This window comes from Zonotrichia albicollis, chromosome 7, assembly GCF_047830755.1.
Source record: "Zonotrichia albicollis isolate bZonAlb1 chromosome 7, bZonAlb1.hap1, whole genome shotgun sequence".
NCBI lineage: Eukaryota > Metazoa > Chordata > Aves > Passeriformes > Passerellidae > Zonotrichia > Zonotrichia albicollis.
This window is the reverse complement of record NC_133825.1, coordinates 17,625,300-17,649,701: the sequence shown is the minus strand read 5'-3', so window position 1 is coordinate 17,649,701 and position 24,402 is coordinate 17,625,300. Positions and strand designations below refer to the sequence as shown.

Sequence of the window (24,402 nt, the reverse complement as noted above, 5' to 3'; positions counted from 1 at the left end):
GTGTGAGTCCTGTATAAAAAAGCACCTTACATAGCCCAGCTTGTATTTTAACATTTGTTATAACCTAAAACTATATTCAACGCACTACTTAAGAGAATTAATACAGCATTACTTTCTAACACAACACATATAAAATTCATTTTAATATTTGTGAAAAGCCAGTCATGCATTTTTCACACACTGATGCAGCTAACTGAAAAAACAAACTAACCCAGAGGAAAAAGAACAAAACCAAGCGTTGTTTTCCTGACTGGATCAGCAAACTGAACCAGCTCAGCTTCCCACAAACCTCTCCCATCTAAAGAGCTTGGTCTGTGCCCAGCTCACCTGTGGGCACCTTCCAGGTGCTGCCCTTCATCTGAAGGCACACATTTTTACCTTATTAGGGCCTTACCTACACGTTCATTTTTCAAGGCCCACACTTGTGGATAACATTTAAGGTTTATTTGCAGCACAGAGGTTAGGAGGAAGTGGATCTGTTTTGTTTCACTTTGCCCAGCTAACACTCATTTCTCCTTTCCTTATAAGACCCTTTTAAAAGGCCAGCTAAGGAGCCCCAGGTTCCCGTGATTTTCTTCACAAACCACATCAGGAGAACTTGATGCTTGCGCAGAGCCTTTGCCCCTCCACAGGAGTTTCTTTTGAAGCCTCCAGAGCCTCTGCTATCGCATCATCAGGTTCTTGGGTAATTCCCAAACTGGAGCCAGGAGCGCCCAGACTGAATCAGCGGGGCAGAAAGCCACCCCCAATTTTGGCCAGACTAAACAAGCAACCTTTACCCAGCTCTAAAGCCACGCTGCCCAGGCAGGGCTCAGTGTGCTGCCCCCTTATCTCAGGAGTGCACACAAAGTGTTGACGAGGCACCTCCGCCTTCCAACCAGCAGCCAGCTCCTAACCTGGGAAATCACACACCAAAAAAAAGGAGCTTTGTGAAGGATATTTAACAGGAGGTTAAGTAAGACTGTCTGGAACAGGAGAGCTGTTTCAGCAGGCAGGCTGTTTTTCTTCTGGGAGCTGAAGGGCAGGGGGAAGGAAGGAAGGAAGGAGTAGCTTGGAACCAGCAGGTTCTACCCCCGGTCTGTTAGCATTTCAGGCTAGCCCAGGTTTTCCTGGAGATTAGTCAATTCCCATTGATTTGGGACCTTTTTTTTTTCCCCCTCTCTCAATATCTGGCATTAACAAACTGTCTCCATGACACAGCTTTGCTGGTCTTGCCATACTGTCTGCTGGTTTCCTCATTTAAAAATGGAATATTAAGTGGCATCAAGAGTTCAAGCAGCAGCTGTCTGCTGTGAACGTTTGGAAGAGAGGGAAACTCCAAAGGGTATCTCAGCCTGTTGGGACCAGATGTGACACTGGCACTGAGGCCACAAGCTGCAGCCACTGTCTGCCTTCCACCTTCTGCTTTTGCTGAGATTTGGGGTTTTCCTGCAGATGAACCTCCCAGATAAGGCTTCTCAGAAAGGATCATTGCCTGCAGTGACACACAGCTGAGTCACTTGGCTGCAGCTGAGGGAGAAGCAGGCTTTGCCCAGCCCAAACTTGGTTTTCAGCCCCATTTTCTGGGAGCCATGTGCTCAGAATGGAGAAAGCGAGCAGGAGGAGCCAAGCGAGGGACTTTGCCTCACGCATGACTCACTTTGCAGCTGCCTCCCTACCGACCAGTTGGGCTGGGCCAGCACCAGGGCTGGTTTTGATGCTCACTTTTGTCTTGCCTACAGCACACAAATTCCTTCCACGTCACCCCGTTCTGTGCTTTGCACAAGTGGGGCACGTGAGGAATCCCTGTTTGGCAATCCCTGGAGGCCAGCCAGAGGCCCCTGCAGGCTCTGCTTTTGCAGCCACGGCCAGCTCTGCAGGAGAAGTGTTCTCTTTGCAAAAGGAAAACACCCGAAACAAGCGAAATAAATAAAGAGAGGCATTTTCCACAGCGGCCTGCCTTTCAGACTCTTTTGCATTTCCACTCAGGCTGCAGCAGGAGGAGGAGAGGAGCCACAAATTACAGCCTGACAGCCTCGTGCAGAGCCTTGGACACGTTTGAAGTTTATTCCAGCCTCCCTGTGATTCACCAAAGGGTTTGGCTGGTGGGTCCTGCTGGAGTGGACACAGACACCCCCACACAGCCGCCCTTCCTCACCACTGGGCTGCAGAGAAACAGCTCCTGCTCTGACATTATTCCCAGAGCACGTTCCAAATGGGATGGCAGTGCTGCAGGGGCTGCATCCAAGGGCAGAGCTGCAGCTCAGCAACACAAGATGACAAGAGAAGCAGTGTGTGTAAGCACAAGCAATCACAATAAAATTAAAGAAAGCAGAGAACTGGATGAGCTGGCACAGTAAAAGCACCTCTACTGGCCGAGAAAATCGTCCCAGGTAACTGCAAAGGTTGCAAAAGAATAATGTCCAAGTTGGCCAGGTGCTGCCTGCTGAAATAGCTCTCCTACCTGCAGCAGCCAGGGCATGCAGGAGCTGACCCACTCCTCCTGGCACACAAAAAACCAAAAAAAACATCCCTGACCCACAGAACCACATGGTTCTTGGCTGGATCAGAGGCCTGAATCAGCCCAGAGCAGCACACAATGAGCGGGCTGGGCTGTAAGAGTGAGAATACAGCAGCTTCAAACGGAAAGAAAGTAGCTTTAGGTGAGAGATTAGGAAGAAATTCTTCCCTGTGAGGGAGGTGAGGCCCTGAACATAAAACCTCAAATCACTGCAGCTAATTTTCATTTCAGTGCTTCCTCTGTCAGCTGTCGCAAATTGTGCTTTTTAGCCACAAGCTGTGTTTTGTTTCCAGGTTTCCTCAGCATTTTAGGTGCTACTTAGTGGGATTAGACTCCTGTTTCAAGGCAAACCATATCCCAAGGTTGATACTCCAAACCAAGTAGATCAACACAGAGAGCCCTCATGAATCAGCTCTAGCAAGATCTGGAACAGCAACAGAGTTGCCAGAAAAGCAGGTGATTCCTCCCAAATACAAGGGAATCAACAGCGCAGCACCAGCTCATCAATGTTTTAAAGGATATGCACCAAAATGCAGAATTCTGCTCCCATTGTGTCATCTTGTCAGGGTCACAAGCAGTAAGATTGCAGCTAGGTAAATCTCTGCCACAACCTTTGAAGCAGGGTTTCTTTTTATAAGTGTAAAGTAATATGTTTCTCTAAATCCTATTTAACCCAACCCCCCCAAAAAATTTAGAACCATGCATGTAGGTCATCCAGCAATAAAACAAACAAAATAATAAATAATAATGTAATACATTTTAAAATGTATTTCAATACAAATATATAAAACAAAAACTATATAGAAAATAGAGGGCTGAGCTCCTTTCATTAGGTCCCTGCTTTGCAGGTTTTTGAGGATTACACTTAGAAGCTTTTCTTTTTTACACTTAGAGCTTTTTCAGCAGTAGAGGTCATTGCCATCCAGTGTTTTCCATCTGCTGCGACTCACTTGGGCTCACACAGAAGTGATTAGAAAATCATGGGACTCCAGGAGCTACGGCATTAAGGAAAAACACAAAGAATTACAGATTCTGCAGGGAAAATCAGAGTTGGCAGAGAACAGCTACAAAGGCTGCTGTGAGGAACTGGGCTGATGAAACACACACATCACCCCAAATTTCTTCACACAGTTCCATTCTCTGTTGAAATACTTGCTTTCTCTTCCCTTATTATCCAAAGCAAAAAGGAAGGCACTAAATATTGAGGAAGAAGGTACAAAACCAAAGAGTTTGGACTGGAAACAAAAGCCCAAGTAAGCCGTCTTCAGAATGGAAATCCAAAACTTTGGGTGAGCTAAGAGAAAAGGAATAGAACAGGAAGATCATGCAGTTTAATATCTTAATGAACATCCTGATGAGCCAGGCAGGGATTGCCCCTTTCCTGCTCACTGGATTCTGAGCTATTGCAAGGTCTACATTTCTTTTTCAGGTCACAAAAAGCCCCAGACAGCAGCTCCTCACGTGTGATCTCACCTCAGCACACTCACAGCCCAGGATTTTAGGGCAGGCTGAGGATTTCAGTGAATTTGCAGCAGCAGCAGCCAGTCACTGTGGCCAGAAGTGGCACGGGTTGGGATTAATCAAAGTCACACGGGGGGAAGTGGCAAGTGCAGCTGCTGTGGCTCCCACCACGAGGTTTTTCTTCATCCTATTCATCAGTGAATACAACCCACACCCAGAGTCGTGGGCATCTGAGCAGCCGCCCTCTGCCCTCTTGTACAAAAGGGTAAAAAAAAAATACAGCCAGAGACTCAATGTCTCTCTTCCACTGTCCCAGCTGAGCCCGGCATTTTAACAGTTTGGAGCAATAGCCCAGTGTGGTGTCCATCCCTTGCTTGCTACAAGTCTGACAGGCATCCCACAGCAAAATTCCTGATCCTCTTGCAGGGTTCCTTCACCTTCCAGTTTCATAAAGCAAAAGCATGTTTCACTCCAGGGGGAAAAACCACCAGGATTGTGGCACAAGGAGGGCAAACAGCTGCGATTCAATGCCTTTGGATTTCACAAGAGGAATCCCTCCTCCTTTCCTGTGTACTTCCCACTGCTCACCCAACAGCAGCTGGGGAAACATTGGAGCATCTCCTCAAAACAGCACACAGAGATGCTTTATGAATTCCATGGGCAGTGCTGACTAATGAAGGATTGGCAGCCTGCTTTTCCACGGCAGTCACAGTGGCAGCCAGCAGCCTGGTTTTCCATGGCACTCACAGTTTCCATGATTATCACCTCATATGTGTGTTTCCACCTGCTCTTCACAGAAAAAAAAAATCAATACAAGCTTATTTTCACCTTCAGTTTGTTAATCTTGGCCCTAAGAAAGTCAGCATCAGGTACCCACACAAGCTGAGCTACTGCCAGGAAATAGCTGGAGCAAAACTCACCATTCTGCTGAGCTGTGTTTGCCATGGTGAACGTCAGAGAGGAACAAAACCCTCCTTATCCTTCCCCAGGGAAGGGCAGAGAGGCGTAGGAGTCAGCATTCAACCTTGGCCACTGCACCCAGTCAGCTGCAGAACAAAAGCTGAGCCCATGGAAGAGAGGGGAGAAAAGAAAGGCATAAAAACCCCACTGTGTCTAGAGCAGCAAATGGTATTCCTGGCTTAACACACTGGGTCACACCCAGCACTTGTGGAAGGACAGGGAGCAAAACCAGCCCAAGGCACCTGCCCCAACCCTGCTGAGAAAAAACCATCCCCAAATCCCTCACTGGACCACTGCAACTGCCTTTAAAACTTCCCCAGCAGCTGCTTCCCCTCAGGCTGTGATTCTCCTGCTCGGCTGTAGCTGGTCTCTGTCTGTGCTCCTTCAGTGGGACAGGGTCCAGAACCAGCTCTGTCCCTGCTAACCCATCTGCAAATGAGACTTAATGAACCCCGAGAGGTTTGGAAGCTGGTTTTTCCATAAGAATGAGGATTATCAGGTTTGTGCTGCTTCCTTCCACAGGGAAGCTTAGAAAGCAAACAGGTTTATACGACAGGAACAGGAAGACACATGGAATTTGTAGTGATTTCTAGCAAAAGTGACTGGTTCCAGTGGCAGCAGTGGCTCCTCCTGCAGGTGTCCACACAAAGCAGGAGATCCTGGTGGGCTCATCCTGTCCATCTGCAGGGCTTGGCTGACCCCATGGACATCCCAGTGAGCTCCCCAGGCTTCTGGGCACATGCTGCTTCTCTGTCCCTTATCTGCTCAGGTGCTTTTGTTTCAGATCCTTTTTTGGATGTGCTATGAGCAAGGCTCCAAAGATCCTGGTGTCCTCATTGTGTGCAAAGCAGTGAGGATTTGGTTATCACCAAGCCAGAAAGATCTGCAGGCAGAACTGCTGCTGGAAAGGGTTTTCCCTGCCACCATCACCCCCTGGCCTCGTGATCCTGCTGTCTCCCTGCCCAGGCTTAGATGTTGTCAGCTCCTGATCCAGCCACATCAGGAGGATCCAACTCTAAACTCCCCCTGCAAAGGAGAGGCAATAAAAGATAAGATTACAGGCTCTCTTTACTGCAGGTCTCACAAAGGGAGGCACAGGGACAGAAAGTGAGCACAGATGGTCCTTCCCCTGCATGAGGTGGATTTCAGCACCCCATGGAATGGCAGGGCAACAAAAAGACGAGATATAAATAACCCATTAGAGTGAAAAATGCCAATTACTTGTTTTAAAAATTTTAAAAGTTTAATAGTAATAAAAATGGTTATAAAAATATTAATACAACTAGAGTAATGATAATTTGGACAATTTGAATTAGGACAATAGGAGACAATAAAAGCAAAGAGTTACAGACAGCCTGGGTACCTTTTTCTGGGCAGCCCAAAAAAGGCCCCCCGTTAACAGAGGATTAACCCTTAAAAGCAACAGCCTGTTGCATATTCATACACCTCGTCCATGATGCATAAATTCCATTCTAACACAGGATTCTGTCTGGTCATCCTCAACTTCATCCTTCTAACAGTGCCTTTGAGGCAGGAAAAAGTTCATTTCTTCTGATAAGAGGGCAATAAATTCTTTTTCTCCGAAAGATTCAGGCATCCTGTGGCTGCTATCTCGCTGCTTTCTTTTAAAAAAGTATCCTACATAGCATAGTTTCTATTTTAACATTTTTTATAACCTGAAACTATATTTAACACACTACTTAAGAGAATTAATACAGCATAACTTTCTAACACAACACACATAATATTCATTTGAATATTTGTGAAAAGCCAATCATAAAATACATGCATTTTTCACAATTAGGGCAAGGAAATCAGAATTCCCCTGCATCAGGTGGATTTCAGCACCCCATGGAATGGCAGGGCAACAAAAAGATGGGATACAAATAACAAATTAGGCCAAGGAAGTAAGCTGCAACAATAAACCTCACTGATAAAAGCATTCAGCATGAGGAACCTACAGCTTCTTGAAGGTTTCATCAACATGTGAGAACACCTTGATAAAACCACACCATTTCATAAACACCTTGACACCAGGGGTTTGGCTCAGATTATTAACGAGTCAGTGTTGCCAGAATTTATTTCCATGCTCCTAAGACTGGTGATGTTCTGGGTGAGGAGCAGAAGGGCACAGCCTGCAGCAGGCACCACGCTTGGTCTGTGCCTGTGGCCCGTGTGGTGCTTCCCAGGTAAAACCCAAAACCTGTGACCCAACCTGTGACCTGAGTGACCCCAAACCTGAGTCACTCCTCGCGTTTTCTGGGTGCTCAGGACCTTCCACTCCAAAGTGGTTCTCACTTCCTTCTGTTTGGAGGTCGAAAATGAGACAAGTCACCGTTTTGCAGATATTTCCTCTCCCACTGAGGCCCAGAGTTTGGGTAACTGCTGCCATTTAGCACAATCAGCTCCTTTTTGCTGGGGGTTTCTCTTCACTCACAGGCTGGGCAGAAAGAAAAGGGGCTACACTAAATACAGTTCCCTTCCTTGAATGGTGTGTTGGGAAAGGGGGTTGGCCAGATGGGGAGTTTCCATGTGTGTAGAGAGCAGGGATGTCACCTGACATTATATAAAAAATCGCTTTGCCAGGATTTCTTCCCCTGGCAAGATGAGAAGACTCAGCTTCACCATGTTTTGCTCCTCTGGAATGTGATTTGGAGAATTGTTTATCCAGCATGTGAATTAACTTCATGATCAATCCCAATCCAGCTGTGTCAGGATCTGCTCTGTCACAGGTTTTTATTTTCATTCTTTGCTCGCCTTCTGATGGCTCCTTTCTCTTTCTTTAGTACAGTTTTAATATATAATTTCTTTTAATATAATATAATATCATAAAACAATAAATCAGCCTTCTGAGGACTTGGAGTCAATTCTCATCTCTCACCTGGTCCCGAGGACCCTCCCAGCACAGGGAGACAGGGATTTTAGCCAGCTGAGGATGCTGCTGACCTTGCTGAGATGCTGACAGCCACATGATGGCTTTTTTCACTGCAGGGCTGCTCCAGAGCCAGTGACACTGGTACAAATGCTCTTGCAGCCTGCATGTGATCCCCCTCCCTTCTCACTTGCCTTTTTTCCTCCGTGACAGAAGCTTCAAACACCAAACCAGAAAGCACAAGGCTTCCTGCTCACCTGGGGGAGCAGCAGACTGGCCTTGCTGGGATGGGGGACATCAGAGCCTTTTCCTACTGGTGTCACTGCTTTAAGGCTTGCCAGCCTCTCTTCTCGACAGAAATCCCCCTGGCTCAGCTGCTCTCATCGTGTCAAAAGTGATTTTTTTTGCGTTGCCGGTTTGGAAAGCATTTGCAATGATTAAAAATAAACCAACTTCTTTATTTCGCCCTCAGCAGTTTTAGAGAAGTGGAATTGAAAAAGGAACAGAAAATGAGGTGCGGGGTCATTTGAAGATTGTGCACATGTTTGTGGGGGGCTGAAGGAGGCAGGGAGGGGGGGGTGAGTGGAGCTCAGTGCAAAACACATCAGCTGTCAGCACCTCGATTCCCACGGAGCTCCCACCCTCATTAGGAAGGGTTTTAATTACACCTGCTGTGAAAATGGGGGAAAAAGTCCACTGCACGTCTCTCTGGAGAGCTCAGCTAATGGGATGTGCTGGGGCTGCACCAGCCAGGAAAGCAGACATGAGGCATCAGCCTCATCCCCAGGTCCTGGATGCAAACTGGCCCAGAATCAGCTCTCCATGGAGAGCAGAGCTCCTTCCTCGGGGGATGAGCAGACAGCAAACCCTGCTGCCTCAGGGACAGCCCTTCCCACGCTGTTTGCTGGCTGTCACCTCCCCCAGCCCCGGGTCCTGTCACCAGGGCCCCTGCCTGGGCTTGCTGCCCTCTTGGTGGGCAGTTTGCTTTTGGTTCTTGATGGCAACACCGTCCCTGTGGCACCACGGGGTCAGGGACAGCAGGGGCTGAGACAGGAACAGACAAGGGAGCAAACAGGAGCTTTCTGGGGTTGGAAGGGATGGGGAAGGAGGAACAGAAAAAGCAGATGTGGGCTCTGGCAGTGCTCGCTCTCCCCGTCCAACCTGCCGGGCCAGGAGCACGGGGGGAGCTGGGCTCCAGGGAGAGGAACTGTGAAAAAAGCATGTATTTTATGATTGGCTTTTCACAAATATTCAAATGAATATTATATGTGTTGTGTTAGAAAGTAATGCTGTATTAATTTTCTTAAGTACTGTGTTAAATATAGTTTTAGGTTATAACAATTGTTAAAATAGAAACTGTGCTATGTAAGATGCTTTGTTTAAAAGAAAGGACTTGTAGTGAGATAGCAGCCACAGGACACTTGAATCTTTCAGAGAAAGGGAATTTATTGCCCTCTTATCAGAAGAAACGAACTTCTTCCCACCTCGAAGGCTCTATTAGGATTAGAGGGAAGAAGTTGATGAAGACCAGACAGAATCCTGTGTTTGAATGGAATTTGTGCATCATGTATGAAGTGTATGAATATGCAACAGGCTGTTGTTCTTAAGGGTTAATCCTTTGTTAACTATGTGTCTTTTTTCGGGTTTGTGCTGCCCAGAAAAGGTACCCAGACATCCATAACCCTTTGTTTTTATTGTCTCACATTGTCTTAATTCAATTTGTCCCAATTGTTATTACTCTAATCGCGTTACTATTTTTATAACTATTTTATTACTAATAAACTTTTAAAAATTTTAAAAACAAGTGATTGGCGTTTTCCACAGGAACCCCCCCCCCACAAAGCCAGGGCTCCAGTAAGGGCTGCAGGGTTATACTGGGACCAGTTGGCACCGGGGGCAGGGGCGGTCGGCAGGTGGCAGCAGGAGCGCGGGGCTCTGAAAACAGCCTGGAAACACGGAGTTCCCAAGCTTGGCTCTCCCACAGCCTTCCGTGACACGAAACCCATCATCGCAGAGAGGGTGGAACACCCCGCCGGTGGTGCAAGGAGAGAGGTTTCCCAGCAGGAGGGAATAGAAGTGTTTAATTATTCCTATAAAAACAAGCCAAAAAAAAAAAAAAACCAAAAAAAACAAAACAAACCCTAAAAACTCAAGCAAGCAAACAAACCCACAAAAACCAACCAAACAAAACAACCGGAAAACAAACAAACAAAAAACCCCAAGCAAACAAAAAGCCCCTAGAAGAGTTCCAGCTCTGGGTTCTGCATTCCACAGGAAAAGCAGGGCAGCCTTGGCACAGAGGATGGAAACTCCCTGGTGAGGTTTCTGTGGGAAGGTTTGGGAGGAAAAGTCCGAGGACAGGTAGATCAGTGATTTTAAATGGCATTCAACCCTTGGAGGATAAGGAGAATTTTAACACTGTCACCCTCCTGGTACCAGCCCATGGCCAGGGAGTCTTTAGAGAAAATGCTTTTCTTTCTAGAGAAAATTTCTTTAGTGAAAATGCTTTTCTTGGGAAGGCCTGGTGCAGGTTATGGGAAACTGGAGCCCCCAGCCTTCAGAGGGTGGGGGAAATTGCTGGTAATTGTTCCATTTCCTTTGGGAAAAGGAAAAGAGGAGGAATTGCAAAGTCTTCTGCCAATGCATTGCGTCCTTTGGGGTTTTCTATTCTCACACTCAGCGTCCACATGGGACAGTTTGTTTTGAAGAAGCTTTGGAGACCCAAAAAGGTGCAGAAATAGCAATGCTTTATTATGCCAAAGGAAAGTGCAAGTTAGCCTGTTCCCTGAAGATCAGGAGATTTGCTTTTAACTCCTGCCAGCTCAAAGGGCTATAAATAATACAGCGGGGAAAATAGATTTTATGGTTGGAACTAGGTGATCTTTTAGGTTTTTTCCCAACCTAAACTAGTCTGCAACTCCCTGATATCTCCCTACATTTATTTTGCATGATTTTCCACTTTCTGCTCCCAGCAGATGAAGCCACTGGTGTTTAACAAAGGTGGAAGTGGTTTGGGACATGGATCAGTCCTGCTGCTCGTTGAGTGAGATGTTTTTCAAACTGAAAAGACGATATTGTGCAATAATCTCTGATGAAGACTGAGTTCCCTGGAGATTAACTCATATTTAGCCCTCAAATGTTCACTTTGTCCTCTACAGATTAGCACAGATTTTACAGTCAAAAGAACCCTCTGACTACCTCTGTCTCATCTCCAAAATGTTCATTCTTTCCCCAGCAGATTGCCTACATTTTACCACTAAAAAAAAGCCCTGCGGATTACCTCTAGATTATTGCAAAAAATGTAATTCTGCCCCCTACAGATCATCTCAGATCTTACCCCCAAAATATTCACTGTGCCTTACAGATCGCCTAAAGTTTTCTAGACCAAATTTTTCCTACCTGTTGATTACCTCATTTTTACCTCAAATCGTTCTCTTCCCTGCAGACTAACTCGAATTTCCACAACATTTTGTGTGCTACAGTTTAAGTAGATTTTACCATACCATGGGTGTAAAATACCTCTATTTTATACCCAAATTGTTGAAGCAGCTCCTGCGAGATGGGACAATGCCAGTGATAAAAACGAGATGCTGCGCTGGTGCTGACAGAGGAAAAACCAGTGGAGGTTTTTTAAATTGTAGCCCGACCTGGTCACTGCCACATCACCAACTTGACCCGAGGGTGTAAAAGCAGCAGCAGCAGCAGCTTGGTTTAACCAGCTGGTTATTCCCCAAAAAGCCAGAGCATCCTGGTTGCTATAGAGACGCGTGGCCCTTTCCTTGCTCCCGATGCCGTTGTGGGGCTGCTCCTTCCCCTCCATGCCCTTGTGCAAGCAGGGAGAGAGGAGCAGAAGGGAAGGGAAGGGAAGGGAAGGGAAGGGAAGGGAAGGGAAGGGAAGGGAAGGGAAGGGAAGGGAAGGGAAGGGAAGGGAAGGGAAGGGAAGGGAAGGGAAGGGAAGGGAAGGGAAGGGAAGGGAAGGGAAGGGAAGGGAAGGGAAGGGAAGGGAAGGGAAGGGAAGGGAAGGGAAGGGAAGGGAAGGGAAGGGAAGGGAAGGGAAGGGAAGGGAAGGGAAGGGAAGGGAAGGGAAGGGAAGGGAAGGGAAGGGAAGGGAAGGGAAGGGAAGGGAAGGGAAGGGAAGGGAAGGGAAGGGAAGGGAAGGGAAGGGAAGGGAAGGGAAGGGAAGGGAAGGGAAGGGAAGGGAAGGGAAGCCATGAACATCACACCCAGGCTTTCCTGCCTTGCTGTTTGCATACCAGCTGCTGGCACTCTCCATGCAGAGCCATCCCCATTGCCTTGGCTCACAGGAAGCCACTGAGGAGCGATGAACAACGTTGATGATCACACTTCAATGCCAAGAAAACTTGCATTTTGTTGTCTGTGCCACATGCGTAGCAGAAAAACTATGCCAGGAATGTGGAAGGAGGCTGAAAGTTTTTATGGGGACTGGTTTTTTGGATCTCTCTCTGCTTGCAGAGCCAGATGTCTTTCAGCTCCTCGGTGTCTAACATTACAGAGCTCTGAGAGAGCTGGGTGAATTTCTGCCCTTCAGCCAAACAGTCATTTCTGCAGGGTTTGATGCTCCAGACCCTAAGCCTGCCCTGCAGAGACAGTGACAGCCATGTCCCCAGTGCTCCTGGGCTGCTCCCAGGGGGATGCTCTCACTCCCTGCCCTCTTGGAGCACAGGGATGTGACCCCACCAGCCCAGCACAGCACAGCAGGGTGGGACCAACCCTCCACAGCTCCTGTGTGGGCACAAAGTGGAGTTTGGGGAGAAAGGTGCTGATCTTGAAGCCAGTTTTGGCTGAGGAGAACAAAAAGGAACCTTGCCACGAGGTGGTCACAGAGACGGAGCCAGGTTCCTCACATGATGGGATGGTGAGAGCTGGGGCAGGAGAGGTTTTGGAGCGGATGGAAGAAGAAACAATTTCTCCAGTACGGCAGTGAGCAAAGAGAGGTTGTACCGGCTCCATCCTTGGAGGTTGGCAGGATAGAGCCCTGACCGCCGCAGTGTGACCCTGCTTTGGGCAGGAAGCCTAAAGCCCAAATCGTGAGGGGACAGGACCCACCCTGGCCCAGACGGGACAATGTCGCGGGGTGTCTGCGGGCTCCCAGGACTCTGCTTCGCCCCTTCCCCACCCGGGCGGCGATCCCGAGGCGGGGCCCGGCAGCTCCCGGGGGATACAGCGGGGGCTCGGCCCGGGGACCCTGCCCGGCCCCGCCCGGCCCCGCTCCCCCCGCCGCTGCCCCGGCTGGGAGGAAGGGAGGAAGGAAGGAAGGAGGGAGGGAGGGAAGAGGGGAGGGAGGGAATCAGGGAGGGAGGGAGGAGGGAGGGAGGATGACAGCGCCGTGAAGAAAAGCAGGGGACCCTCTGCTCTCTCTCCTCCCGCACGGCAGGACCGGGCTCGCTCGCTCGCCGCCGGGTACGTGCAGCGGGGCCGGGGCCGGGACGGGCGCGATGGGCAGAGGGAGCCCCGGGGCGGGGGAGGATGGCGGCGGGCTCGGCTCTCTCCCGGCACGGCTGGCGGGACTTGCGGGAAGTTGGGCGTGCAGGAGGGGCCGCGGCCCCGAGCTCGGCCCGGGCCGGGCAGGGCGGCGGGACCGGCGGGGATCCCGGGCTGGGCGGCCGCATCCCCCCGCGGGGCGGCCCCGGCTCCGCCGGCTCCTTTGTGCGCCCTCCGGCCTCGGCCGCTCCTTTGTCTCTGTGCGGGGCCCCGCGGGCCGCTCCCGCAGCGGGGCAGCTCCGGCCGAGCCTCCCTTCCTCCCCTCATCCCAGCCCCATGGCAGCTCCCCGCTGCCCACAGTCCTCCCGGCACATGACTGCTCAGCAGCAATCCCCGTGCCTTTCTTTCGGGGAAAAAATAAATCAATGGAATGGGATCCACTGCAGCGCCGAGCCTCCGTCCGGAGCTCGGCAGAAGGAGACTTTGGGAAAGGAGAGTTTCTCTCTCACAACCATCCCGGAGTTGCATCATCCGTCCTGTCAGCCCCGAGCAGGGAGCACTGGAAAGTTGTTCTCACCCTTTCCCCTCCTGTCCCGGAGCCTCAGGGGCACGCTGGCCCTGGTTCGGCACTCGGGAGCCAGGGACATTTCTGCGGGAGTGGGACTGTGACACGGGCCCTGGATGGCACGGGGTACCCTGGGGAAAGGCAGAGTCCCCCCTCATGCCTGCCGGGGTCTCAGCAGCTGCTCCCCGCCGCCCTGGGCGCAGCTGCCGACGCCCCGCTGCCTCTGCGCCGAGCCTGCCTTGCTGCCTGGAGCAAAGCGTCTCCTTTTCCACAGCCAACGATTTACAGCCCTACACCAGGACAGGCATTTAACTCTGCGATTTTTCCACATCTGCCATGTTGCTTCAGCTCGATTCCACAGCCCCAGTCTCCCCGTGCTGACTCGAGCACAGGTCACTGTCCCCTCGCCAGCATCTCCTGCCACCAGTCCCTTCTGCATCCCTGGAGCGCTGCAGGCGCCTGGCCGGGGCTGGCAGGGGAGCAGAGCGGGCACAGCGAGCGCCGTATCCCTGCTCTTGGGGTGGGTCTGACCGAGGAGCTTCCGTGGAGCAGCGAGGGAAGGAGTGTGGGGCGGTGGGAGGGACCGTGGGCTCCGCGCCCCAAAGAAAGGGCTCATTGAACAGGCTCGGGCATCTGCGGTTCCCGGCGTGGCCGGGGGCCGCCGGCACGCACAGCAGCCGGCATTGTGCCCCCGGCGCCGAGCGAACCTCCTCCCTCTCACCCTCCTGGTGGTCTGCTCTGCTCTGCAGCCCCCCTCGCTGCCCTGCACTTCGGCGCCTTCTGCTGCTCACCTTTGCTGCAGGTGGTGCTGCAAACCTCACCTCGGCTGTGGGTTGGATTCAAGGCTGGAGGGGTTTTAGCTGGGTCCTGGTCCAGATGCAGCTCCAGAGGCTGCTCCCTGCCTGGCAGATGCAGTGTTTTATCCCCACGCCCAGCACTGATGTCTGTGAGCCCCAAGGGGTTCAGCAGGGCCAGGAGCAGCAGCTCTTCTCTCTGCTGGGTCAGGAGAAAACTCTTGGTGTGTCTTTGGACACCACCAAGGTGAGAGAAAAGGGCAGTCTGTCCTGGCCATGGAGCCTGAGCTGGTGCTGTCACCATCGTCACTGTGCCCTGTGCACCCCTTCTGCACAGTGGGACACGAGCACAGCTCATGTGGGTCATCAGAGAGCAGGTGGGACAGGGAAGAGTGGACAGGACCTCATGCACTGGAGTTTGAGAGCTTGTGCAATGAAAACAAAGTTGTTCCAGTGGTGCCTGTTTGTACCAACCCCACTCCTGCTGCTGCTCCTGAGTGTAACCTCTGAGTCAGAACGACTTTCCATTCCCAACTTTCTCCTCCAATGGGCAGTTTCCAGGCTTCAGTTTGATGAGGATTGTGACTATTCTCAGCAACTTTATAAACATTGTAGGAGATGACTTTTTTCCCCTCTTTTTTTTTAGCTTGACTAGGCATGTTTTTAACCCAAGAATACCTGCCTGGACAGGCTCCTTAGCTGTGCTGCAGGGCAAACCGAAGCAGCGCTGTGCTCGTGCCATGCCTTGGAGAACAGCCAGGACCAGGATGAAAATTGCTGGGAGATGAAAGCAAAGTGGGAAGCTCTGGTGGCACGTTTCCCAAGGCCAGCCTGGGGAGGAAGCTGGGAGCGGAAATAGTTGAAAGAGTAAATACAGAGAGGTTTTTTTTTTCCCAGGTTGCAGACAAAGAGCAGCACGGAGAGCAGATAAGCCTGTGCTCCTTATCTCTTTGTTGTTCCACCCCTGTGTTTTGCTGATCCAGTGTCTGATGGAGTCTGATGAAGCAAAGGACTGTGGAGGGAATTACTCAGAGCAGCAGCAGCTCCAGGGGCAGCGAGCTCAGCTGCAGGTCACTGTGGGCTTCCACGGAGGGATGGATGGGAGTGGATGGGGGCAGGAGGGTCAGAAGGATCTCAGGAACTCTTGCACGTGAGTGTTTCATTGCCTGTCTGTGCCCAGAGCTCAGTTGTTGCCTGTTGAGTCACCAGAGGAAAATGTGACTCCATCCAGTCTCACCCCCAGCTGGCTGTCCCTGGCAGCCATAGGCATCTTTCCTTCCTGGATCTCACCTGGTGGGGGCTCAGGGCAGCCAGAGATGGGGAAGGAGAGCCCCAAGACTTTGTGTAAATCCTTCCCTTTCCCAAAACAGAGCTGAAAAGCCCATGCTCTGCTCTGCCAGTCAGAGTCCCATGGAATGCCCTGCAGGAGGGTGACAGAGCATCCCTTCCCTCCTTCCTCTCCCAGGGTCTCTGCTCCTCTCACCCCACCTGCACCACCAGTGGGAGCATCCATCCCACACACCAACGTGCTCCAGTGGACTGGAATGGTTTGGTGTCTCCATTACTGTCCAAGTCCTTCCCTCTTGCTGTGGCAAGGTTAAGTTAACTTGCTGGTAGTGATGGATCCCACCTGGGCAGATTTGCATGGCAACAAAATCCCCAACATCGCCCCAAAAAAAACCTCCTTTTCTGGGAAATCCATAAATCTCTGCAATGGGAATCACAGCCGTCCCTGCTGAACTGAAAAGCACTTCCAGCCTGAGGGATAGGATAAAGCAGGGAGCAGCATCTTAGCTGTGGGTGCTGCCTTCCCCAGCATCTCAGTTTAGCATTCCTGGAAATTATCCTGCTTTGCTTCGGGACGTGGAGAGCAAGACGGCTCCCGGGGTGATGTCCATCTGTCCGTCTGCTCACACAGGTGCATTTCCAGGGGCAGACACTGGCAGGGCACCCTGGGGCGGCAGCAGCAGCATCCCAGTGGTTCTCCTGATCCATCCCATCGCAGCAGAGCCCTGGAGGGGAGCGTGCAGGGACACAGAGCCCCTCTGTTCCCCTCACAAAGGGGCACTTGTGGCTGGCCCAGAGCCCCAGCCGGGCTGAGCCGTGCGGGCCCCAGTGAGGAAGAGCTTTAGGCTGAGCTTTAGGCTGAGCTTCAGGCTGAGCCAGGCAGCCTCCCCAGGTCACCCTCGTGTCCCCAGCCCCTGAGCTCAGCCCTGACGGCCCCGCGGGTCCCAGGCGGGATTTGCAGCCGATTGTTTGTTTAATGAATGGTGTCTGCCCCGGGGCTGTGAATGAGGGTTGTGCCAGCGCTGCCGGACACGGATCTCTGTGTCACCGCTGCGAATAATTCCTGCTCTGGGGCTCATTTGTGGTCAGGGAGCTGGGGGCATTACAGGGTGAGAACGCGGGGCTGGCTTTGCCTGGGGATTTGTGCGAGGAAGCGGCTGATGGCATCCCCTGTGCAAGGGGACTGTCCCCAGCCCCAGGCCAGGGCAGAGATGGGGACTGTCCCCAGCCCCGGGCAGCGATGGGGACTGTCCCCAGCCCCAGGCCAGGGCAGCGATGCAGATCACCGTCCCCTGGGATGCCACCGCACGCCCAGGACTTTGTGTACTTGATTTTTTTCTCTCGGTTGCACAAACACTCCGACAAATGCTGTCATCGAGGGGGCACGACCAAGGAGGGGGGATATGACGGGTGGCTGCTGAAAGGCACCTGCCCCAGCTCCTGGCCTGTCCCCGAGGAGCGGTGTGATGACAAACTAAACTAACAGGGCTGTTAAAAACACACACACACACGAGCACACACACGCACGCACACACGTGTGCCGGGGATCTCGGTGCTGCTTGCTGAAAGGGGGGACCACTGTGGGAGGGCTCTGGGGCTGCCAGGGCTCTCCAGAGTCCCTGCATCCCACTAAATCCTGAATTTCCTGGGCGCGTGGGTGTGGATGTCTCTTTTTAGAAGGTTTTGCTGGAAAGGAGATGGCTGGAAGCCAAGCCCCGGGAGCTGAGTGCTTTGCTCAAGCTGGGAAATTCCTGGTCCTCACACAGAGAGAACTGGGAATCTGACAGGCTGGGTGCTGCCCTGGCCAGGGACACATCCCACCCCTCCTGCCCATGGTCCCTCCTTCCCAGGAGGGGCATTCAGCGAGCAACGCTGAAAAATGCACATTTTGGCCTAAGAAATGCACATTTTGGACTAAAAAATGCACATTTTGGCCAAGCACGATGCGGAAGAGGCTGCGACGTGACACAACGCCTGGCAGGGCTTCCCTGCTCCACGCTCTGATGGAGCTGCAGATGCCGAGGCTTGGCCAGGGCATCTCCCCTCCAGCAAACCCTGGGTGCCCCCAAAGGATGGGGCTCTGCCTGGCTCCCCTCCTTCACACCAAAAGCAGGGCTGGGACGGGCTGCCCCCTGTGGAGCCCAGTCAAGGCTAAATAGACTTTCCCTGAGTCACCGAAAGTCTGGCCAAGAAAGCGGGACGGGCAAACAGCATCACCCCGGGCAGGTGGCAGGTGCCAGCAAGGCCTAGGGGTGCAAATCTGCACACTGGGGACCTGCCCCAGAGCTCTAAACTGCGGCTGTGACCCCAAAATCTCCAGCTGGGGGGTGGGTTTGGTGCCACTCAGAGCATTTCCAGCAACGCCCCGATTTGGGCGCTGAAGGAGACGCTGGGGGGGGCGGGACTTTTCTGCCAAGTCTCCCGGCTTTGCATCCCACACCAAGCAGCTGCTCCATCATTTGGGGGTTTTTTTCTTCTTCCCTTTTTTGGCAAAAGCCTCCCCCGGAGCCTTCTACTCCCCGAGGGGGACTGGCAGCAGCAGCATTTTCCGGCTCGCCGTCGTTCCTGAAAACTCTCTGGGTTTCATTTTCGAGGCTCAGCAGCTGCTGCTGCCATGCTGGGGGGAGGCGGAAGCTGCTCAGCCCCACGCTGGGGCCCTGCAGTGGAGCCTCCAGGCCTCCCCTTTCCAGAGGTCGGGAGCCACAATCTGTGGAAGATCCGGATGATCCAGGGGCTCCCTCGCTGGCAGCAGCAGGTTTTTGCCAGCGGGAAGCGGGCAGCTGTCGGGTGGCAGGGATTGGGTTTCAGGGTGGGCAGGGGAAGCTGGTGGGTGTGTTGGAAGGGATCCTGTCGGGCAGATATATTTTGGGAAGGAGGAGGAGCAGCCGATGGGGCATTCAGGCAGCTGCTCCTCATCCGGGGGTGGGGTGGAGCAGCAGGGAGGAGCTTCCACTTTTTTACTGCTCTTGTCCAGCCTTTGTCAGCCTCTGACCCTCGCCATGCTGAGCCTTCTTCTCCCCACAGGCAGGGCTGGCCCAGGACACCTTCCTGGCGTGCAGGAGGGAGCTGTGTGTGCTCCCCATGGAGATCCGACGCGCTTTGCCCCAGGATGTCCGGGAGCTGCTGCACTGCTTGAAGATGAAGAGCAAGTACGCCGTCCTGCTGGTCTTCGTTGTCAGCCTCGTCATCATCGAGAAGGAGAACAACTTCATCTCCAGGTAGGCAGTGGGCATCTGAGCCACGCCAAGGTGTGCAGCCCCTCTCCCCCAGTCCTGAGCTCCCATGCAGAGGAGCCCCCCAAGTCCCCCCGGGGGAAGCAGGGTGGTGCTGCTGTCCTCCAGGCTGGGCTGGCTCTCCCCACAGGGTGTCGGACAGGCTGAAGCAGTCCCCGCAGGCTCTGGCAGAGGCCAACAGCACGGAGCTCAGCCCAGCAGCGGCCAAGAACGGCTCGCTGGCCTCGCTGCAGGAGCTGGACGCTGCCTTCTCCCAGCTGAGGTCCCACCTGTACAACATCACCCTGCAGCTGGCAGGTGACCCCGGGGACGCCAGCCCACGGCGGCACGTCCTGCTGATGGCCACCACCCGCACTGGCTCCTCCTTCGTCGGCGAGTTCTTCAACCAGCAGGGCAGCATCTTCTACCTCTTTGAGCCGCTCTGGCACGTCGAGAAGACGGTGAACTTCCTGCCGGGGGGAGCCAGCGCGGTGGGCTCGGCCTTGGTTTACCGAGACGTCCTCAAGCAGCTCCTCCTCTGCGACCTCTACATCCTAGAGAACTTCATCTCCCCGGTTCCCGAGGGCCACCTGACGCCCTTCTTGTTTCGGCGGGGCTCCAGCCACTCGCTGTGCGAGGAGCCCGTCTGCACGCCCAGCACCAAGAAGGTCTTTGAGAAGTACTACTGCAAGAACCGCCGCTGCGGCCCCCTCAACATCACGCTGGCGGCCGAGGCGTGCCGGCGCAAGCAGCACGTGGCGCTGAAGACGGTGCGCATCCGGCAGCTGGAGTTCCTGCAGCCGCTGGTGGAGGACCCCCGGCTGGACCTGCGCATCATCCAGCTGGTGCGCGACCCCCGCGCCGTCCTGGCCTCACGCATGGTGGCCTTCTCGGGCAAGTACGAGACCTGGAAGAAGTGGGCGTCCGAAGGGGAGGCCCCGCTGCGCGAGGAGGAGGTGCAGCGGCTGCGGGGCAACTGCGAGAGCATCCGCGTGTCGGCGGAGCTGGGGCTGCGGCGGCCGCGCTGGCTGCGGGGCCGCTACATGCTGGTGCGCTACGAGGACGTGGCGCGGGCGCCGCTGCAGAAGGCGCGGGAGATGTTCCGCTTCGCCGGGCTGCCGCTCACCCGCCAGGTGGAGGAGTGGATCGGCAAGAACACGCAGGCTCCCCCCGACGGCAACGGCGTCTACTCCACATGCAAGAACTCCTCGGAGCAGTTCGACAAGTGGCGCTTCGGCATGCCCTTCAAGCTGGCGCAGGTGGTGCAGGACGCCTGCGGCCCGGCCATGCGGCTCTTTGGCTACAAGCTGGCCAGCAGCCCCGCGGCGCTGGCCAACCGCTCCTTCAGCCTGCTGGAGGAGGCACAGCCCGCGTGGGTCACGTAGCAGGACAGGGGCACGGTGGCGGGGCGGAACGAGGGGCTGCGGCCATGCTCCCGGCCGGTCCGGAGGCGACCTGGGGGTCCCTGCTCCCAAAAACGCTCCAGGTGGCAGCCCCAGGAGCCGGAGCGTCTTGGCAGAGCTGGCCCCAGGGTCCTGCAGAGCCTGAATTGCTCAGTTTCTCCGGGAATGGGGAAATGGTGAGGGAGAGGGGAGGTGGGGTCGGCAGCAGGGCCACCTGCCCAGCTCGGGAGCTGCACTGAGGAGGAGGAGGAGGGTGATGGCAGGCAGAGGGGGACAGGACCAAGCACCTCTGCCTTGCCACCCCCCCATGCCAGCTGGGACGGGGCAAGGACAAAATCCCTGTGGTGTCAGCAAGCGCCCAGAGACCTTCTTGGTTTAGTGCCTTCATTCACCAGCAGAGACTGGAAACTGCCCACAGAGCCCTGGATGGCGCTTGGGCTACGACAAAATGAGGTGACTACGGTTTGGTGCTCTTCAAACTTGGTTTTGGAGGTTTGGGTTTATTTCCTTTTTGCCCTGTGCATTTGCATACCGGGTGAATTTATTTATTTATTATAATGTGAAAAGGAGGGGGAAGCTGGTGAAGGAGCTAAGCCCAAAAATCAGAGCAGCACAAGGCGCCACCAAGGGAGACACTCAGAACAGAGGTCACATTTTAGCTGGAGACCACCACTTGTCCTTCTATATGATCTCGGGAGAGCCCCTGGGGACTGCCAGGCTGTAACCCTCCCAGCCCCCGTGTGGCAGCGACTGCCAACTTCTGAGGGGGTGCTGAAAGACGGTCAGACTTATCTGATCAAAAACAAAGCCTCCAGCACACAGTCCAAAGCATCTCCTGTCTCCTCTATATTGCTGGGTGTCCCCTGCCCGGGGGAGCCCCAAAAACAAGTGCTAACAGCACTGATGGGTGGCCAAACCCGGTAGAGGCTCAGGGAGTTCCAGGGTGTTTGCCGTTTGCAGATGTTGACCCAGCGCCAAGCTGCTCCCTCCAATTCACATTTCATGAATTAAAATGCCTATTTTTAGCCCTCTTTGTATCTCATTCTTTTTCTCCCCCAGATATTTTGGGTAATGGCAGCCACCTGAGGGAGAAGGGAAACATTTTGGTGGAGAGTGGCTTGCCAGCGAGCCCTGAGGGGTCCCAGCAGCCGCATGTCCCCTTCTCCCCAGCTAGAGCTGTTGGCCAAAAGCAAAAATAAATAAATGAAGTGAGGCGGCAGCCGGCCACAGCTGGGCTGAGCTTGCCGGCCGGGAGGAACGTGCTGAGGCTCCGGAGCAGGGCTGGGCTGGGCTGAGCTCACAAAAGCCGCGTTTTTGACCCAAGAGGGAGAACAGAGGCGGCATTGAGGAGCGCGGGGCCGGCCGGCGGGGAGCGCAGCACCGGAGCCCCGGGCAGCCATCCATCCACCCGGGGAGCTTTTCCGAGCAGGGCAGGGCAGCACCAGGCTTGAAGGTGTGATTTCAGAGCGCTCGCTGCCAGCTGGATGGGGAAAGGACACAAAAGTGTCCACAAAAGTGGAGATTTTTGGCACACCCTCATCACTCACGGGCGATGGAGAGCGCCAGCCTCCTCCCTGCCCCACACGCAGCTCTCAGCATCACAAGCAGCCCCGGGGCTGCTGAGTGAATCGGGTTTTGTTTGGAGGCTTCCTGCTGGGAAAGCAGCAGGGTCACGGAGGGCAGATGGATATTCCGCAGCTGCGCGCTGGGAAAAGCCCACAGAGCTCAGCCGGAATCAGGGGGAATGCGCTTGGTCCTGAAAAGGCCTCTGGAAAAGCACCATTGGGTTGGCTTTTGCAGAGGAAATAATTTCAGGGTAATTGTCTGTGAAACAGCAGGAGGGGTGGGTAGCTGAGCTGCCACAGACGAAGAGGGGACACTGGAGAATGGCCAGCATCCCCCTCCCACCCCACCGCGGGTGGAGGCGCTTGGGGGCTCGGAGAGTGGGTCCAGGGGGAAAGGACAGGCAAATCCAGGAGCACGGAAAACAGGCAGCAAGGGAAGCGGGAGCTGGGCTGAGCCAAGGCCAGAGAGCAGAACAGATAAGAACAGATAGACTGGGTTGGAAGAGAGCTCCAAAATTGAGGGCAACCCAGCCCCAACACCTCAACTAAACCAGTGCCACATCCAGTCTTTTTTTAAACACATCCAGGGATGGTGACTCCGCCATCTTCCTGGTCACACCATTCCAGAACTTTATCACTTTTTCTGTAAAAACCTTTTTCCTAATATCCAACCTATATTTCCCTTGGTGCAGCTTGAGGCTGTGTGCTCTGTTTCTGTCAGTGCTGCCTGGAGAAAGAGCCCAACCCCACCTGAGCACAGGCACCTTTCAGGGAGGTGTAGAGAGTGATAAGGTCACCCCTGAGTCTCCTTTTCTCCAGCCTAAACACCCCCAGTTGTCTCAGTGGTTCCTCACTTGTGTTCCCAGCCCCTCTCCAGCCTCGTTGCCTCCTCTGGATGTGCTCGAGCATCCCAAGGTCCATCCCAAACTGAGGGGCCAGAACTGGACACAGCACTTGAGGTGTGGCCTCAGCAGTGCCAGGTACAGGGGAAGAATGGAAGAATGCCCTCGCTGCTCCTGCTGGCCACACCATTCCAGAGGGGACGGTGACTGCCGCCCGTTTTTACCTGCGCTGTCTCCGCTGCTCCAGCCCACACTGCCAGCCAAGCATAAGCAATTGTTCCTGGCCGCCCTCCAGCTTCCCGTCAGAACCGTCACAGGACAGTGAGAAAACATGAAAACATGCCCCCAAAGCATGCAGATTTCCGCGGGGCTAATTGCTGCCATTAAACCCCCCCGGCTCCAGGCGCATGGGGAAGCCACAGGGGACGCGGCTCCTCCGAGGCTGGAGCAGCTGAACTCCCCCTGAGCTGCTGGGGAGCTTTGTGCCCCCTCACAAAGAGGGGCCTCCTGCTCAGCCTGCTCTGGCTCAGCCTTGCCCGGCTCTTTGGAGGCTCATGGATATGGGAGGGAAAGCACGGATTGGGAAAGTCATAGTAAGAAACTGCCTTGGAGCAAGGACATACCTGCATCCAGACAAACCACGCAGGAAGCCCACAAGAGGAGCTGCAATGGATGCAGCCTCGCCCTTTCTCACAGACAACAATGCCTAAAAAATCCACCAAAAAACAAACAATCCTCTTTTCAAAAGATCTAAGCTTTCTGAAATAAAGCAGTACTAAAGCTTGGTTTAAAATATGGAAATAAGACAAACCCCACCTGCAGCTGTACTGCTTCCAGGCTCACCTCCCAGCCTGCTGCAGCTGTGCTTTGGGAGGAATTTGGGAACATTGGGGTGATGCTAATTAGCACCAGAGAGACCTTTTCCACAAGCCCAGAACAGTGAGGGGACATGTGTCCCATGGGACAGGGCCACCAGCCAAAGCTGCTGCTCCTTGGGGTCACGGCAGGTGACACAAGATGATGTAGCACCGGTGACAGCTTTAACAAATAACAGATGTCCTGTTCCCCTCTCAGTGGGATCTTTCTGGGAAATTATTCCCTCTCACTGGTCTAATCTGGAGTTGACTTTGGACAGCAGGTACATCCTGCTGCTTCTCTGCTTCCCTCTCAGAGCTGCCTGGGGCCATGATGGCATGGCTGGGCTTGCCTTGGAGAGCACTCCTTGAGGCAGAAGCTCTTGGCAAGCCAAGTAAGGGAGCAGTGCAGTCTCTGAAATGCCACCTTAGATGCCCTGCACTTTAACACCCAGGTGGCCTTGCTGGGCCATGAAGCCAAGGCACCAGGCAGGTCCATAGAAATCCACAAAAAGGCCTTTTTCCAGCCTGGCATGAGGTTTCTCCCAAACAGCAGGAGTGGTGGCTGCTGTGCTGGCTGTGCTGACCTCCCATAGCCTTCTCCTCACTTGTTGCAGCTCCATTTAATGGGATAGGATGAGCTAA

At 53.6% G+C, this 24,402-nt stretch overlaps 1 protein-coding gene and 1 long non-coding RNA gene across 3 annotated transcripts; one reads left to right on the top strand and one right to left on the bottom strand.

Moving 5' to 3' along the window:
- Positions 1 to 3,325: 3,325 nt before the first annotated feature.
- LOC141729653 (uncharacterized) lies at positions 3,326 to 15,187 on the bottom strand. The gene is made up of 3 exons (XR_012581055.1): positions 14,592 to 15,187; positions 4,882 to 5,021; positions 3,326 to 4,745 (listed from the first exon to the last, which is right to left on the bottom strand). It is a non-coding gene; the product is annotated as an uncharacterized LOC141729653 (long non-coding RNA).
- CHST3 (carbohydrate sulfotransferase 3) lies at positions 13,103 to 21,521 on the top strand. Of its 2 annotated transcripts, none has more exons than XM_074544459.1 (3): positions 13,103 to 13,214; positions 18,906 to 19,099; positions 19,245 to 21,521. In XM_074544459.1, the coding sequence occupies exons 2-3, from the start codon at positions 18,963 to 18,965 to the stop codon at positions 20,476 to 20,478; spliced, it is 1,371 nt and encodes a 456-aa protein (XP_074400560.1). In that variant the 5' UTR covers positions 13,103 to 13,214; positions 18,906 to 18,962; the 3' UTR covers positions 20,479 to 21,521. The 2 variants fall into 2 exon arrangements, with proteins under 2 accessions (XP_074400560.1, XP_005491103.3); XM_005491046.4 differs by lacking the exon at positions 13,103 to 13,214 and adding an exon at positions 17,118 to 18,636.
- The last annotated feature ends 2,881 nt before the right edge of the window (positions 21,522 to 24,402 follow it).